Consider the following 13,322-nt stretch of genomic DNA (forward strand, 5'->3'; position numbering starts at 1 on the left):
TGCTGAAGTCATGTGGTGACTTTCCTTGGTTTTGACTGGATGTTAGTGCTCATGGGACATAATCCACGAGGCCAGCAGAAGTGCAGTGTAAAAAATATCGATGCCTGGACAAAAGAAGTGTAGAGCTGGGTGGGGAGTCTACTAACATCACAACTCCACCCACTGAGCCCTGTGGAACAGACCTGCCCACAGAATCCGGGGTATTGCAGGCTCCAAACAGCTAAAGCGGAGATATTTGACAGGTAAGGATACATGCCGGAGGCATGTATATCCTTATAGATTAGCACTATGGATGTAACTTAGAAATGAGTGGGTTTACATCCACTTTAAGGCCGATTTACAAAATACAAACTTTACATAGGTACTGATATGGTTTAATCGCTCAGATGCAGCAAAGAAGCTGCTACCAGGCACAGCTTCTGTTTTTATAAAATTGAGCAAATAGCAAATCACAGAAGCTTACAGATATGCCACCAGTCGCTAACTTTATAATTCAGCAAAATGTAAACAGGCATGCTAGGTAACTAAATGGATGGTATACAACAGCAGGCCCTGAGAGATAGCACAGAAAATAAAAATGTAAAGAAAAACTGAGAAAAATATAGTAAGAGAAACCCTATGATACAATCTAAATTATACCAGATATAATCCACAGAAGGCTGAATTTACTCACGTCTGAGGGTTAAACATATTCGACAACTGGAAGCACTGAGTAGCGAGTGGCTGAGTTGCTGTTGGTGGAATAGGTAATGTGGCTGAAGACATTGTGATGGCAGCAGCAGAAGCAGCAGCAAGAGCTATACAAAATGGAAAGAAAACAATTACTTTAAACTTAAAAGGATTAACAAAATGATTCACAAAATACAATCACACACAAATCCTACTTGCCAGCAGCTTCAGCAGTAAAACTGAGGGAAATTCAGTTTTAAGAGACAGGGAAGTGCAGCCAGAGGTGGTACTGGACAGGGCCAGATTTATACAAGGATTTTAGTTAAGAATGCATGGCTACTCAAGCCGTTACATGGCACTGGTAAGACTAACAAGGGAAAAAAAAAAAAAAAAAATCTTCAGCGAAAATCTGACATGTTAAAAAGGATATCAATAGAGAACTATATTTTATGGAGAAAAATAATTTAAAAACACAGGGGGGGGGTGGGGGGGTGCTAGGCAAGCAATGGTCTTCCCTACATAGTCTTTTACACTCCAGAAAGTAAAGCTGTGCTTTAACCACCTTAAAGGGGTTGTAAATCCTCGTGTTTTTTCACCTTAAGGCATCGTATGCCTTAAGGTGAAAAAACACACCTGGCAGTCACCGCCCCCCCAGTTTTACTTACCTGAGCCCCTTCATCTCTTTTCGGTGGGGATGCACTTTCCCCACTGTCATGATTGGATAGATAGCAGCGCAGCCATTGGCTCCCACTGCTGTGAATCAAATCCAATGATGCGGGGGTGGGGCCAAGTTCAGCATTCGTGTCTGGATGCCGAATGCTGGACTCGGGAGCGTGCCCACAAGGTAACCCCCCTCGGGACAGCACTTCTCCTAGGGGGTTATCTGAAAAGGGGGAGGAGCCGTGAGAGCTGCCGGGGGACCCCAGAAGAGGATGTGCGGGGCCACTGTGCAAAACGAGATTCACAGTGGAGGCAAGTATGACATGTTAATTAAAAATAAAAACAATCCTTTACAATCACTTTAATACAGGACACTTCCACCCCCACCCCCCCCCCCGCCCACGACATTAAGTTTTCAGCGCTGTCACACTTTGAATGCCAATTACTAATACAACAATACAACACTGTACCCAAAATACGTTTTTTTTTTTTTTGTTTTTTTTTTTTGAGACCGATAGAGCTTTCTTTTAGTGACATCTAATCACCACTGTTTTTTTCTTTTCGATTTTTGCTATAGAAAAAAAAAAAAAAATTATAATTTTTCAGCTCTTCAAATTGTGCACATAAACCGATCATAAATTTAGACCAAAATGTATTAACATTTCTTGGGTAAAAATAACCCAAATCAGTGTATTTTAGTCTGTTAGAGTCCACAAGCTATGATATATATATAAAAATGTATCAATCCTGATGCACTGAAGGCCTATCTAATTTCTTGAGGCCCCAAAATACCAGGACAGTAGAAATACCCAAATGGCTCATTTTTGGAAAGTTAATTCAAGGTACTTACTAAGAAGCATGCAGAGTAGTAATTTTGTTAATTTGTAAGGAATTTTCCAAAAAAAGTTATTTACGTCTCTCACACAGCACAGACACTTATTTACACCCAAAACACATGCCGCTATGTTTCCAGAGTTTGGAGATGCCACATGTGCAAGACTTCACAGCCAAGCCACAGAGGGGCCCAAAATCTATGGAGCACCTTCAGGCTTTAAAAGGGCCCTGGAGCACCAGGACAGTGGAAATGTCTGTAAAATTACATTTTTAAAAGCAAACACCCCAAGGTATTTTCTAGGAGGCATGAGAGTCTTTTGAAGACTTCATTTTGTGCCACAAGTTTAAAAAATTATTATTTTTTTTAACACAAGTTTTTCAGTTTAAGAAGTTATTTCTCACACAAAGCATGGGCATACTTTGAATGACACCACATAACACATTCTGCTACTCCCGAGTATGGCGATACCATGTGCGAGCTTTCAATGTTTAGACTGACTGTATACCTGACATTGTATCTTGTGTGTTACACAAATCAACCATCAAAAAACAATGTACTTGAATGGTCTATACGAGTGGTCAGGAAATGTAGCTTACTGCAATGTTGCCTAAATCATTCCCTGTTCCTATAAGCCAAGTCTAGCCTACTGGTACAAGACTGCCCCCAGGAATTCCATGTTCACTGAGTGAATGGCTCCTATAAAGACCCCGCAGGGGTCACTGTGGAGTCATCTGCTGATGTGAATCACTGAGCTTGAGCGTGTTTGACCCTATCAGGTGAGCGTTCCATTGCACCTGGTGAAGGGAGCACTTATCACAATGTACGGTTTTGATTTATGAAACACGATTCTACAGTTTTGTATAATCGTAGAAAGTAGAATGTCACGAAGCTGGAGAGTGTAGCTGGCGACCCACGATCGCTCCTCAATGCCAGAATGGGGATCTTTCAATGTATACAGACCAATCCCCATTCTGACAGGGGAGTGGAGAGAGAGATCTGCTGTTCCTAGTGATCAGGAACAGCGATCTCTCTTCCTCTAGTGAGTACACCCCCCCCCACACAGTTAGAAACACCTCCCTAACGCCTTGATCATCCCCTAGTGTTATCCCCTTCCCTGCCAGTGACATTTCTACAGTGATCAGTGGCTCCGATCGCTGTATAAGTGTCAATGGTCCCAAAAATTTTTTTTCAAGTGTCCGATCTGTCCATTATAACTTTTGGGGAGGAAAAAAAAAAAAACTCAATATACGTTTGTGTTTTTTTTTTTTTTTTTACCAATAATATGAAGAATACATATTGGCCTAAACTGAAATTAATTTGTCTTTGGATACTTTTTTATAGCAAAAAGGGGGAAAAAATGTTTTTCTTCAACATTGTCGCTTTTTTGTTTATAGCGCAAATAACCGCAGAAGTGATCAAATACCACCAAAAGAAAGCTCTGTTTGTGGGGAAAAAGACTAATTGTTTGGGTACGTCGTCGCATGACCATGCAATGGTCAGTTAAAGAGACGCAATGCCATATCACAAAAAATGGCTTGGTTATTAAGCGGGCAAATCCTTCCGGTCCTCAAGTGGTTACAAGAAATTACACAATTTTATTTCATACAGTGTCACTACTCTGATGACTGTACTATTCTGGAAAGGGATCAACCTTTTTATATTGATTGTTTATTAGTGATGATCACTAACAGCAATCATTGTGTCATGTCAGGCCTTAATGACTCCGGTGTTACTTTTGTACCATGATCACTGTGACATATTGTGATCACAATAGTAAATAATGAATGGCTGTCATGACACTTTACTTGGTGAGCATATGATCGTCGCGATTAATCACAGCGATCACAGTACCAGGTCCGAACACAGTGGCCTGGTTCCAATCAGTTCTGTGTTCAGTGGACACAGCAGTGGTAGGAGGTGCGCGTAAAGCACACCACTGGGAAATCAGACGTCCACTCGAAACAGTAAAACACCCGCCCAAACTTTATTTTACAATAGGCTGGGTGGGAAGTGGTTAAAAAAGTTCTCAGAGGATTAAAATGCCAATGCAGTTGCAAGGTAAAATACTAGTTTTAATGGTCACAACTTCTAACTTAAAATGTTACTAGATGCGGGACCCTGCATTCACTACATCTGGTCTCCCACAGTACACAAATGCAATAGTTTTAGTAAATATAAACTGTTAAATACCTTTTGTCATCAGCATTTAGAGCAGACTTCTATCAGTGTCTGGTTAAAGCTTGAAGGAGTTTTCATTCTACTCTGACTGTCCTATGAGGCTGACTGCTATGCTAATCACATGCACTCTCCCAGGAATAAAAAAACGAAACAAAAAACTCTCTAGCAATACACACCAAACGGAGCATGTGCAGCTTGCCCCCAAGGTTCTGTTCTATCAGGAGATGGTTTGGGGACTGTGAAAGAAGGGGAGGATCAGAAAAGACAGGATCAAACAGCCTTTTTTACACAATGCAGAAAAATTAACCCCTTAGGTTCCACAGTGAGTATAACAAGCATGCTTTATTGCATATACAGACTGATTTTACTGTTGTGGGTTTAGTACCACTAAGCCTCGTACACACGATAATATCGGACAAATTACCGTTTTTTTTGCATGCTTGTGTCACATCGAAAACCAATAGGTTACTGAAGTTAAGAAATTTCTCGTCCGATAATACTTCAGAAAGGATGTAATGTGTTGTATTCTCTTTTCTAAGCATGCGTGGTCATGGTCTGACAATTTTTTCGGACAAATACTATATTAAAATAATTTGTTCTGCTATTGTACAAGAAAAATTTGAGTTTGTCCCTTCCGATAATTCTGCAGGAACTGTCATGATCAGCCCTCGAAAGCTGTGTACTAACGATAAGATGATAATACGATCGCATTAAAAGTGGATTTTTTTTCGTCCGATTTTCTCATGTGTACTAGGCATTGGATCTGCCTGTAAAACAAGTTTCAAAAAGGAATTGTTTACATTTTTACAATACACTTAAAGACCCTGTAATTACAAGACATTTCTTCCAGGTACTGCAAACTACTGAAAAAGCCATTTGCAAGTGCCTGCAAGCTAGTCCATATAGTTCCACACCAAAATGAGCATGATGGTTATTTATATTTTGCACCAAATGTATGATTTGGCGGAATGTTACAGAAACCAGTACACACATCTTCCAGCAGAAATCCATGTGACAAAGAACCGTAGACATCACGGACCACTGCTTATATGCAGTTCCTAGCATTTGCCTGGAAAACACAGCAGTAAATGTTTTATTTGGTGCACAAAAACCAAGATAATAAATCACTGTTCTTATTTTAGTGTGAACTACAGATACCAGCATACATGCACTTACAGAGAACTACAAATACGGATTGAATTTGTGTTTCTGCAAACTAATGAATGATTTACAGGATTTAATTTCAAACATCTTCTTGAAGGAGTGTTCAATCTAGATACCCAGGACTTCCATACTTCTACAGATGCCTTGGGAAGCAGTGTGTTCTTTCATTCTCTCATGCTGCAAACATTATGTTTACCAGGGGATATTAAGAGTCAAATCCTCATTCTCCTGGCCCTACATTACACTCTCATGGGATCTGTTATTTTTGCATATTTTCGTCTCTTGTGTTAGCCCAATCCTACTACACCCGCAGCACCTCAAACTCAGTGCTAGCACAGAGGTCTAGACTCCAAGTCAGTTGCTGATATATCATGGAGAAAATTATTTAACTGTAGAGTCTCCTATTGAAGGAAGCAGGATATAGAGTGGGAGGTAAAAACTGCAGAGTACAGAAGGAACTGTCTAAAAATGTTGACTTTCATCCTCAGATTTTTTTTTTAAATTCTCATCTTTCTTAGGGAATGTTTCATGCAGCCGTGGGAACACCTGCAGAGACAGCGGATGCCTTCTCAGAGCAGCGATTGCTCACAATCCAGTATAATAATGTTTGTTGCCTCCTTGTGACTTCATTTGGGAACAAACTAACTTAACCCTTTCATGCATAGTGGCCACTACAGTGGACAGCTATTTAAAAGCTGTTATCTTGTATATGCATGGGTTCTGATTGTATAGTTGCAGATCACCCATTACAAAGGACGCTATTGTGTCCCCCTATACACTGCCACCCACTGGAAAGCCATTGAAAAGCCATTGAAAGTGCAAGAAAAATGTCTCACAACAAAGATGGCTGACAAATCCAGAAAGACTGAGCAGCTTAGGAATATCTTGCCAATACTGCTATAGGAGACCCTCGAAAGTAAAATCAATTATGGTAACACCTAAAGAAACATATTGTAATAGTATCTTACTAGTATCTAGTTTATCTTGGGTGGAAGTTACAGTTAATCATCTGTCCACTACATTGGACATCATGCATCACTGGTTATAATTATAGCTACAATCTTTGTAACAAAATCATTTTGTGCAGAGAAGTTCCATTATGCGAGTAAGGCATGATCATGCACACTGGATGCTTTGCTAGTTCTCAGAATCCTGTCCTGCTGGCAGCAGCATTTTGGCTTAAAAAACGTGACGCATTTTTTGACATGTAATGTTTTTTGGCGTTTATTCACTAAGAGCCCTTTCACACTAGGGCATTGGTAGTAAAGCGCCATTTTTAGCGTTGCTTTACCGTTGGTTTAGCAGCGCTTTTCGTCCGCTAGCCCTTTTTTCGGGGCCTAAAAGTGCCGCTGCCCATTGATTTAAAAGGGCAGGAGCACTTTAGGAGCGGTGTATAGCACCTCAAAGATGCCACTTGCAGGACTTTTGACGTCATGCCAGTGCACCGATCCAGTGTGAAAGTCCTCGGGCTTTCACATTGGAGTGACAGGAGAGGCGCTTTACAGGCGATGTAATATAGACAAAAACTCACCCAAGCACTACCGCATGTTTATAGGATGAGCTGAATAACGGTGCTCAAGCCATTGTGTCCCATACATCAAAATTGCAAAAAGAATGCCGGCAATTCGATTGCTTCTTCTTAATTCTTTATTGAGCACAAACAGCAGTGTGACATCAAAACACTTTACAGGTGTTATTTTTAGCGCTATAGCGCCTCAGTGTGAAAGGGGTCCAAGTCAGAATAAGAATTTTTCTGCCCATTGAAATGCATTGATTTTTAAGCATTGAAGGCACCTAGCGATAAATGCTCGTTTAAACGCATATAATGCGTGTCATGTAAGGCATGTCAAGCCGTTTTTGTGTCAAATCACGGCTGCTCCTGCATGCACTGGCAGTGGGTGGTGTTCTTCTGCTTCTAAACGCCCCCACCTCTAAACACTAGTGTGCGTATGGGCACATTGTGCTTCGAAACACTCCTACGTGTTAGAAAAAAAAAAAAAAAAAAAAAGGAAGAAGACGCCCATAGAAGCCATGTTAAAAACATCCAATGTGAATGAGGCCCAAGTTAATGTCCTTATATTTTGTAGAGCTCATGTGCAGAGCATGATAGAAAGGCCTAAAGAATAATGGAACAAATACCATTTAGATTGTTTCCTCAGTTAAAACCTCAAATGCATGCAATCCACTGGAATGGACGTGAAGAACTTCTTGAAAAATTGTTAAATAAAATACAAAAATAAATTGAAGTTAGGTTTTTTCTTCTTTTTATGCCCAGAGTTAATAAACCCAGAGGAAAAAATCCTGACTTTCATAATTCATGCATGAAAGGGTTAATGGTTGGCTGTATGACAGAACAGCATTTTTTTTACACTACAATAGCTTTTTTTTTGCACATTAGTGATCCCGTAGCTTTGCAACAATGGAAGGATAGGTGGAAAAGGCAATTAAACATTCATCTGTTCTAGAAGCTTGCAAGGTGAAAGATTAATATATGCATATATAGAGTGTCATTAACACTCGCTTTATTTACACTGGTTAGCCATAACTTTATGATCACTGACAGATAAATAACATTGATTATCTCAGTAAAACTGCATCAAAAGGTTTTTAGGATATATTAGGCAGCAAGAAAAAAAATGTCTAAGTTAGCATTGAAAACAGAAAAAAAAAAAAAAAAAAAAAAAAAAAAGGCATCGCAGTTCGGGGCCACGTAGCCTGAAGACGAGTCAGAGTGCCCATGCTGACTAGTGTCCACAATGGGCACGCAAGCGTCAGAACTAGACTATGGAGCAATGGAAGAAGGTAGTCTGGTCTAAAAATCAGTTTTTCATAATGTGGATGGCTGGGTGTGTGTGCGCACATCGGACAAAGATGGCACCAGAACACAATATGGGAAGAAAGCAAACCAACGGAGGTAGATGCTTTGGGAAAAGTTCTGCTGGGGAACCTCAAGCACGGCCATTTATGTGGCTGTTACTTAACATGTACCACCTACCTATAAATTGTTTCTGACCACACACCCCCTTCACGGAAACCTACTCTGATGACAGTGAACTCTCAACAGGATAATGCACCCTACGACAATGCAAAAATGGTTCAAAAATGGTTTGAGGAACATCAATCCAAGGGGTTGACTTGGCCTCCAAATTTACCAGGTCTCAATACACTGAGCATCTGTGGGACATGCTGGAAAAATAAGTCTGATCCATGGAGGCCCCACCTCACACTTTACAGGACTTAAAGGATCTGCAACTGATGGATTGTGCCAGATAACACAGCATGCCTTCATAGGTCTAGTGGAGTCCACGCCTTGACAGGTCAGGGATGTTTTGGCAGCTAAAAGGGGAGCTACACAATATTAGGTGGGTGGTCATAAGGTTACGACTGATCAGTGTATGTCATAATTAGTATATAGGAAAAGTTATGTTTCACCATAACAATTTTCCATGGTAAAGAAGAACATCTGTGGTGAACAATCTACAGATGGCAGGCTCTAAACATAACATTGTCATAACATATTAAGACATTCATTTCACTGTCTGCTACTAAATTACAGGTTCACTTTAACATATTGATCTCAGCAAATGTAACAAATTAAAGAGACTGTGCTTTAAAACGTTTTACAATATAAAATGTGCCTGTAGGAGGGATACTAGAGTAAAATACTAAATATCCAAAAACAAATAAAAAAAAAAAAAAAACACAAAATGAAAATGATCTACAAACCTTCACTTTGTTGTGTAATTCTTGTCTGGAGATCTGCAGAAGACAAAATATGATTCAGCTCAAATATTTAGCATTAAACAAACTACAATGTGCTACAAGGGAGGTTTGTTCTCACCTTGCACAGCTCCAAAAGCCAATGACCCACTCATCTGTAAAGCTTGCTGAGCAGCTGGGGGAATCTGTAGACCGGTACCTGACACAGATAAGATTAAAAAAATCCATAAGATATGAAGAATCAAGCCGTATTAACACATATACCAAAAAAACTGTGCTCTGCAACAACTTGCCAACCCAGGGAAATGTAAATTTACTTTTCATACCTTCAGCCAGCCTTGCCATAAGCTGAAGTCTACCAGTGGTGCCAAGGTCTATTCCAGTTCTCTCAAGCTCATCACTATCCAAAAATGAACTGGCATTCGAAGCATCAGTACGCTCTGTCACATGACCGACCTTCATAGGGCGCCCAGCAAGCTCAAAGCCGTTTAACTGCTCTAGAGCTTTTTTGGCACATTCGGAATCTGAGAACTGCAAGCACAAAACGTGTTATTAGTCAACTTAACAAAAAAGGTTCATGAAATGGGTTTTAACAAACTCAAAACTTACAGTAATAAATCCATATCCCTTGGAGCGACCAGTCTCACTGTCCATCATAAGTTGGATGCTTTCGATCTAATGAAAAAAATTAAAAAAAAAAATTTAAGTATTCCATGAAAGAAAAAAAAAAAAAAAAAAACAAAAAAAAAACAAAAAAAGGCAGTCCAAAATGACTGTTGTACTTACTCTACCAAATGGTTCAAATATTCCACGTAGCATGTCTTCTGTTATGTTAAAGTGCAAAGACCCAACATACAGCCTCATTGGTCCTGCAGTGCCTTTCTGTAAATTATTGGCCATAGCGGCAGCTCTGTTCTTTTCGGCCTGTGAAGGAAAGAAAAGCAAATGCTTTAATTAGTTGTAACAATGTTAAACCTGAACTTCAAGTGGGTTTAAACACCACATTAAGGGCCCTTTCACACTGGGGTGGGGGCGTTGGCGGTAAAGCGCCGCTATTGTAAGCAGCGCTTTACCGTCGGTATGCGGCCGCTAGTGGGGGGCGGTTTTACCCCCCTGCTAGCGGCCAAGAAAGTGTTAAAACCACCGCAAAGCGCCTCTGCAGAGGCGCTTTGCCGGCGGTATAGCCGCGCCGTCCCATTGATTTCAATGGGCAGGAGCGGTGAAGGAGCGGTCCTGCCAGCGCATCGCTCCAGTGCTGGACTTTGCTTCTAATCCTCTTGTGGAGGCTTCCATTTGTGAATGATGGTTTGATGGTTACACAACCTATCACATTGCTATAATCTTTATATAAGGACTATAAACTGAATAACCAATAAATGGTTGTGGAACAAATCATCCGAGTTTCCATTATTTTTTTATGGGAAAATTTGCTTTGATATACAAGTGCTTTGGATTACAAGCATGTTTCCGGAACGAATTATGCCTGCAATCCAAGGTTTTACTGTACTCTCTCTCATAGAGAGAAAAAAAAAAAAAATTCTGTTAGACTGTATATCTAATCTTTCTAAATTTTGGCTACAAGTACCAATAAGTGTATATTAACTGGTTTGTGTGAAAGTTATAGTAACTACAAACTATGATATATACACACACACACACTGGAGATTACACAGCTATAGTCGCTTTTCTGTAAGGGTGGTGATCAGCAACTTAGTAAATCAACTCCATTGTGAGATCAGTCACATAACACTTGAGTGCGCAAAAAATGGTGCAGCTCTGCATAGAAACAAATCAACTTCCAGGTTTTTATCAAAGCGTCATTGAACAAGCTGAAGTTATAAGACGCACCAGATTTTGCACTCTGCATTTTTTTGTAAATAAACCCCACTATCCGAGAGGGTCACTGATACTAACGTGGGCAGTAACATTAACAGCGATTAGTGATAATTCCTTACATCGACACTGGCTGGGAAGGGGTTAACATCTAGAAGCAATAAAAGGGGTTAACTGTGTGCCTAACAAAATGTGTAATGTGTGTGTGCAGCTTTTACTTTCTAATAACTTTTTTCTCCCCGCTTTCCAGGGTAAAAAAAAAAAAAAAAAAAACAAACAGCTAAGATCGCTGTTCCTATGCACATGGAGTTCCGTGTGTTTGTATACACAGAACTCTGATTGTACACAGCTGATTTCAGCCAAAATCATTGGCTTAAATCTGCTGCCAAACTCTGGCTGTGTCCAATCATAGCACATGTTGGCATGGCCAAGCACATGCAACCCCCGAACCTGAAAGACAGGTGGCAACATACAGGTACATTGTTCCAGAATGTGTCCCTCGCCCACAAGAAATCTGTGGGCTGGAAGTAGTTAAACATTCCCACACACAAAACTGGAAAATTCAACAAAATGTAAAAAAGAAAAGTGAACAAAAATGCATGAAATACTGAATTCTACTACACACACACACACAAAAAAAAAAAAAAAAAAAAAAAAAAAAAAAGTCATTCAGTAGCTAAAATTTTTAGAGTGAAGCTGATCTGGTCTAAAAATTAGCTTAGACTTGACACTGAAGATCATCAGATCCCAAGTCCAGGCTGCACACAGGGCCTTACCATCTCTACAAGTCAATTACGCCCTGCTCCCTCACAGTCATCTGTCTGAAGCCAGCGTTCTCAGTAGGCCCAGATTAATCTCAATTTGTGATAATGTTAAGGCCCCTGTGTACAGCCTATGCCCTGGATCAAAACACACAGGGAGCGATTTGAAAAATAAATAAATAAATAAAAAAAACCTTGCAGGCACTAAGACAGCAATGAAAACACTGCCAGCATATTTCTAGAAAAGACCAATTATCCAGGAAAAAAAAAATATATTAAAAAAGGAACTTACCTGAGAAGCTTGAACTATAATAGGAACACCCAAGACTCTCTGTCCTGTTAAGCCAATGGCTAGAGGTACAGAACTGACATCAACAAACTCCACATAAGCAATGCCCTTAGAGCGCCTGGAATTTCTATCTGAAATCATTCGTACATCACGGACCTAAGGAAAGATAATAAATGCAATTGTACTGCTAAAATACAAGTAAGGTATTAGGTCTCCATCACCAGTAAATGTAAATTAGAACAGAACAGCTTTCAGATTTTAAAGAGTTAGTCAACCTACCTTTCCTACAGTGGAGAAAAACTCTTCAAGATCTCTTGGCCGGATTCTGGCTGCTAGCTGCATGCAAAAGACAGTACGTGCATCCCTCTCTTCCGGTGTAAGATTATCTATTGGTTCTCTGAAACAAAAAATAAAATGGTTCTGTTGACCACCTTCAAAATGTATTAGAAGAAATCTTCTAGGTTTACAATTTTAAAATAGCAGTACTGCTGTCATCATAAAGTGTATTCAATATCCATTGCATCCATCCAGCAAACTCCCCTATCCTAACCCATAGTTCAAAAATTGTCATGTTAAAGCGGAGTTCCACCCAAAAGTGGAACTTCCGCTCATCTGATCACCCCCCCCCCCCGATGCCACAATTGGCACCTTTCAGGGGGGAGGGGGTGCACATACCTGTCTACTACAGATATTTGCACCCACTTCCTGGAATAGACTCCCACGGGAGTCATGCCCCTTGCCGCACCCCCCCCCCGCTGTCTCTTGGGAAACACACAGGTCTCAGGAGATAGCGGGGACCACTTAGGACACGCAGTGCGACTTGCGCATGCGCAGTAGGGAACAGAGAAGTGAAGCCGCAACGCTTCATTTCCTGATTCGCTCACAGAGAATGGCGGCGGCAGCAGCCGGGAGCCGAGCGATTGATCGGCTTCGGCATCGCTGGACTCCAGGACAGGTAAGTGTCCATTTATTAAAAGTCAGCAGCTGCAGTATTTGTAGCTGCTTGCTTTTAATATTTTTTTTTTTTTTTTTTTTTGGTAGACTCCCTCTTTAACACTATGCAAAGAGAATGCCCCCCCACCCAGAGCACACAGGAATATTTTGAGCCTTCCGATTCTTGCAGGTGAAAATTTGGCATGTTCTACACAAGTGTCTAAAGATATTGCTGTTCAGTGAACTATTTGGCTCATGTGACGTTCTTCCTTAAAAAAAA

General features: G+C 40.4%; 1 protein-coding gene across 6 annotated transcripts in view; it reads right to left on the reverse strand.

The window, feature by feature from the left end:
- The window catches only part of RBM39 (RNA binding motif protein 39), a 44,961-nt gene that overhangs the window by 12,664 nt on the left and 18,975 nt on the right, over positions 1-13,322 (reverse strand). For 4 of the 6 annotated variants that reach the window (XM_073606573.1, XM_073606571.1, XM_073606572.1 and 1 more), the window contains 9 exons: positions 12,389-12,506; positions 12,113-12,265; positions 10,013-10,150; positions 9,836-9,901; positions 9,553-9,757; positions 9,348-9,425; positions 9,233-9,265; positions 4,519-4,578; positions 674-797 (listed from right to left, as the gene is read on the reverse strand). In XM_073606573.1, the coding sequence (XP_073462674.1) occupies positions 674-797; positions 4,519-4,578; positions 9,233-9,265; positions 9,348-9,425; positions 9,553-9,757; positions 9,836-9,901; positions 10,013-10,150; positions 12,113-12,265; positions 12,389-12,506 (975 nt within the window). The remainder of the gene's footprint in view (positions 1-673; positions 798-4,518; positions 4,579-9,232; positions 9,266-9,347; positions 9,426-9,552; positions 9,758-9,835; positions 9,902-10,012; positions 10,151-12,112; positions 12,266-12,388; positions 12,507-13,322) is intronic. The other 2 variants (XM_073606576.1, XM_073606574.1) reach the window with 2 other exon arrangements.

Source organism: Aquarana catesbeiana, linkage group LG12 (genome assembly GCF_042186555.1).
Source record: "Aquarana catesbeiana isolate 2022-GZ linkage group LG12, ASM4218655v1, whole genome shotgun sequence".
Classification (NCBI taxonomy): domain Eukaryota; kingdom Metazoa; phylum Chordata; class Amphibia; order Anura; family Ranidae; genus Aquarana; species Aquarana catesbeiana.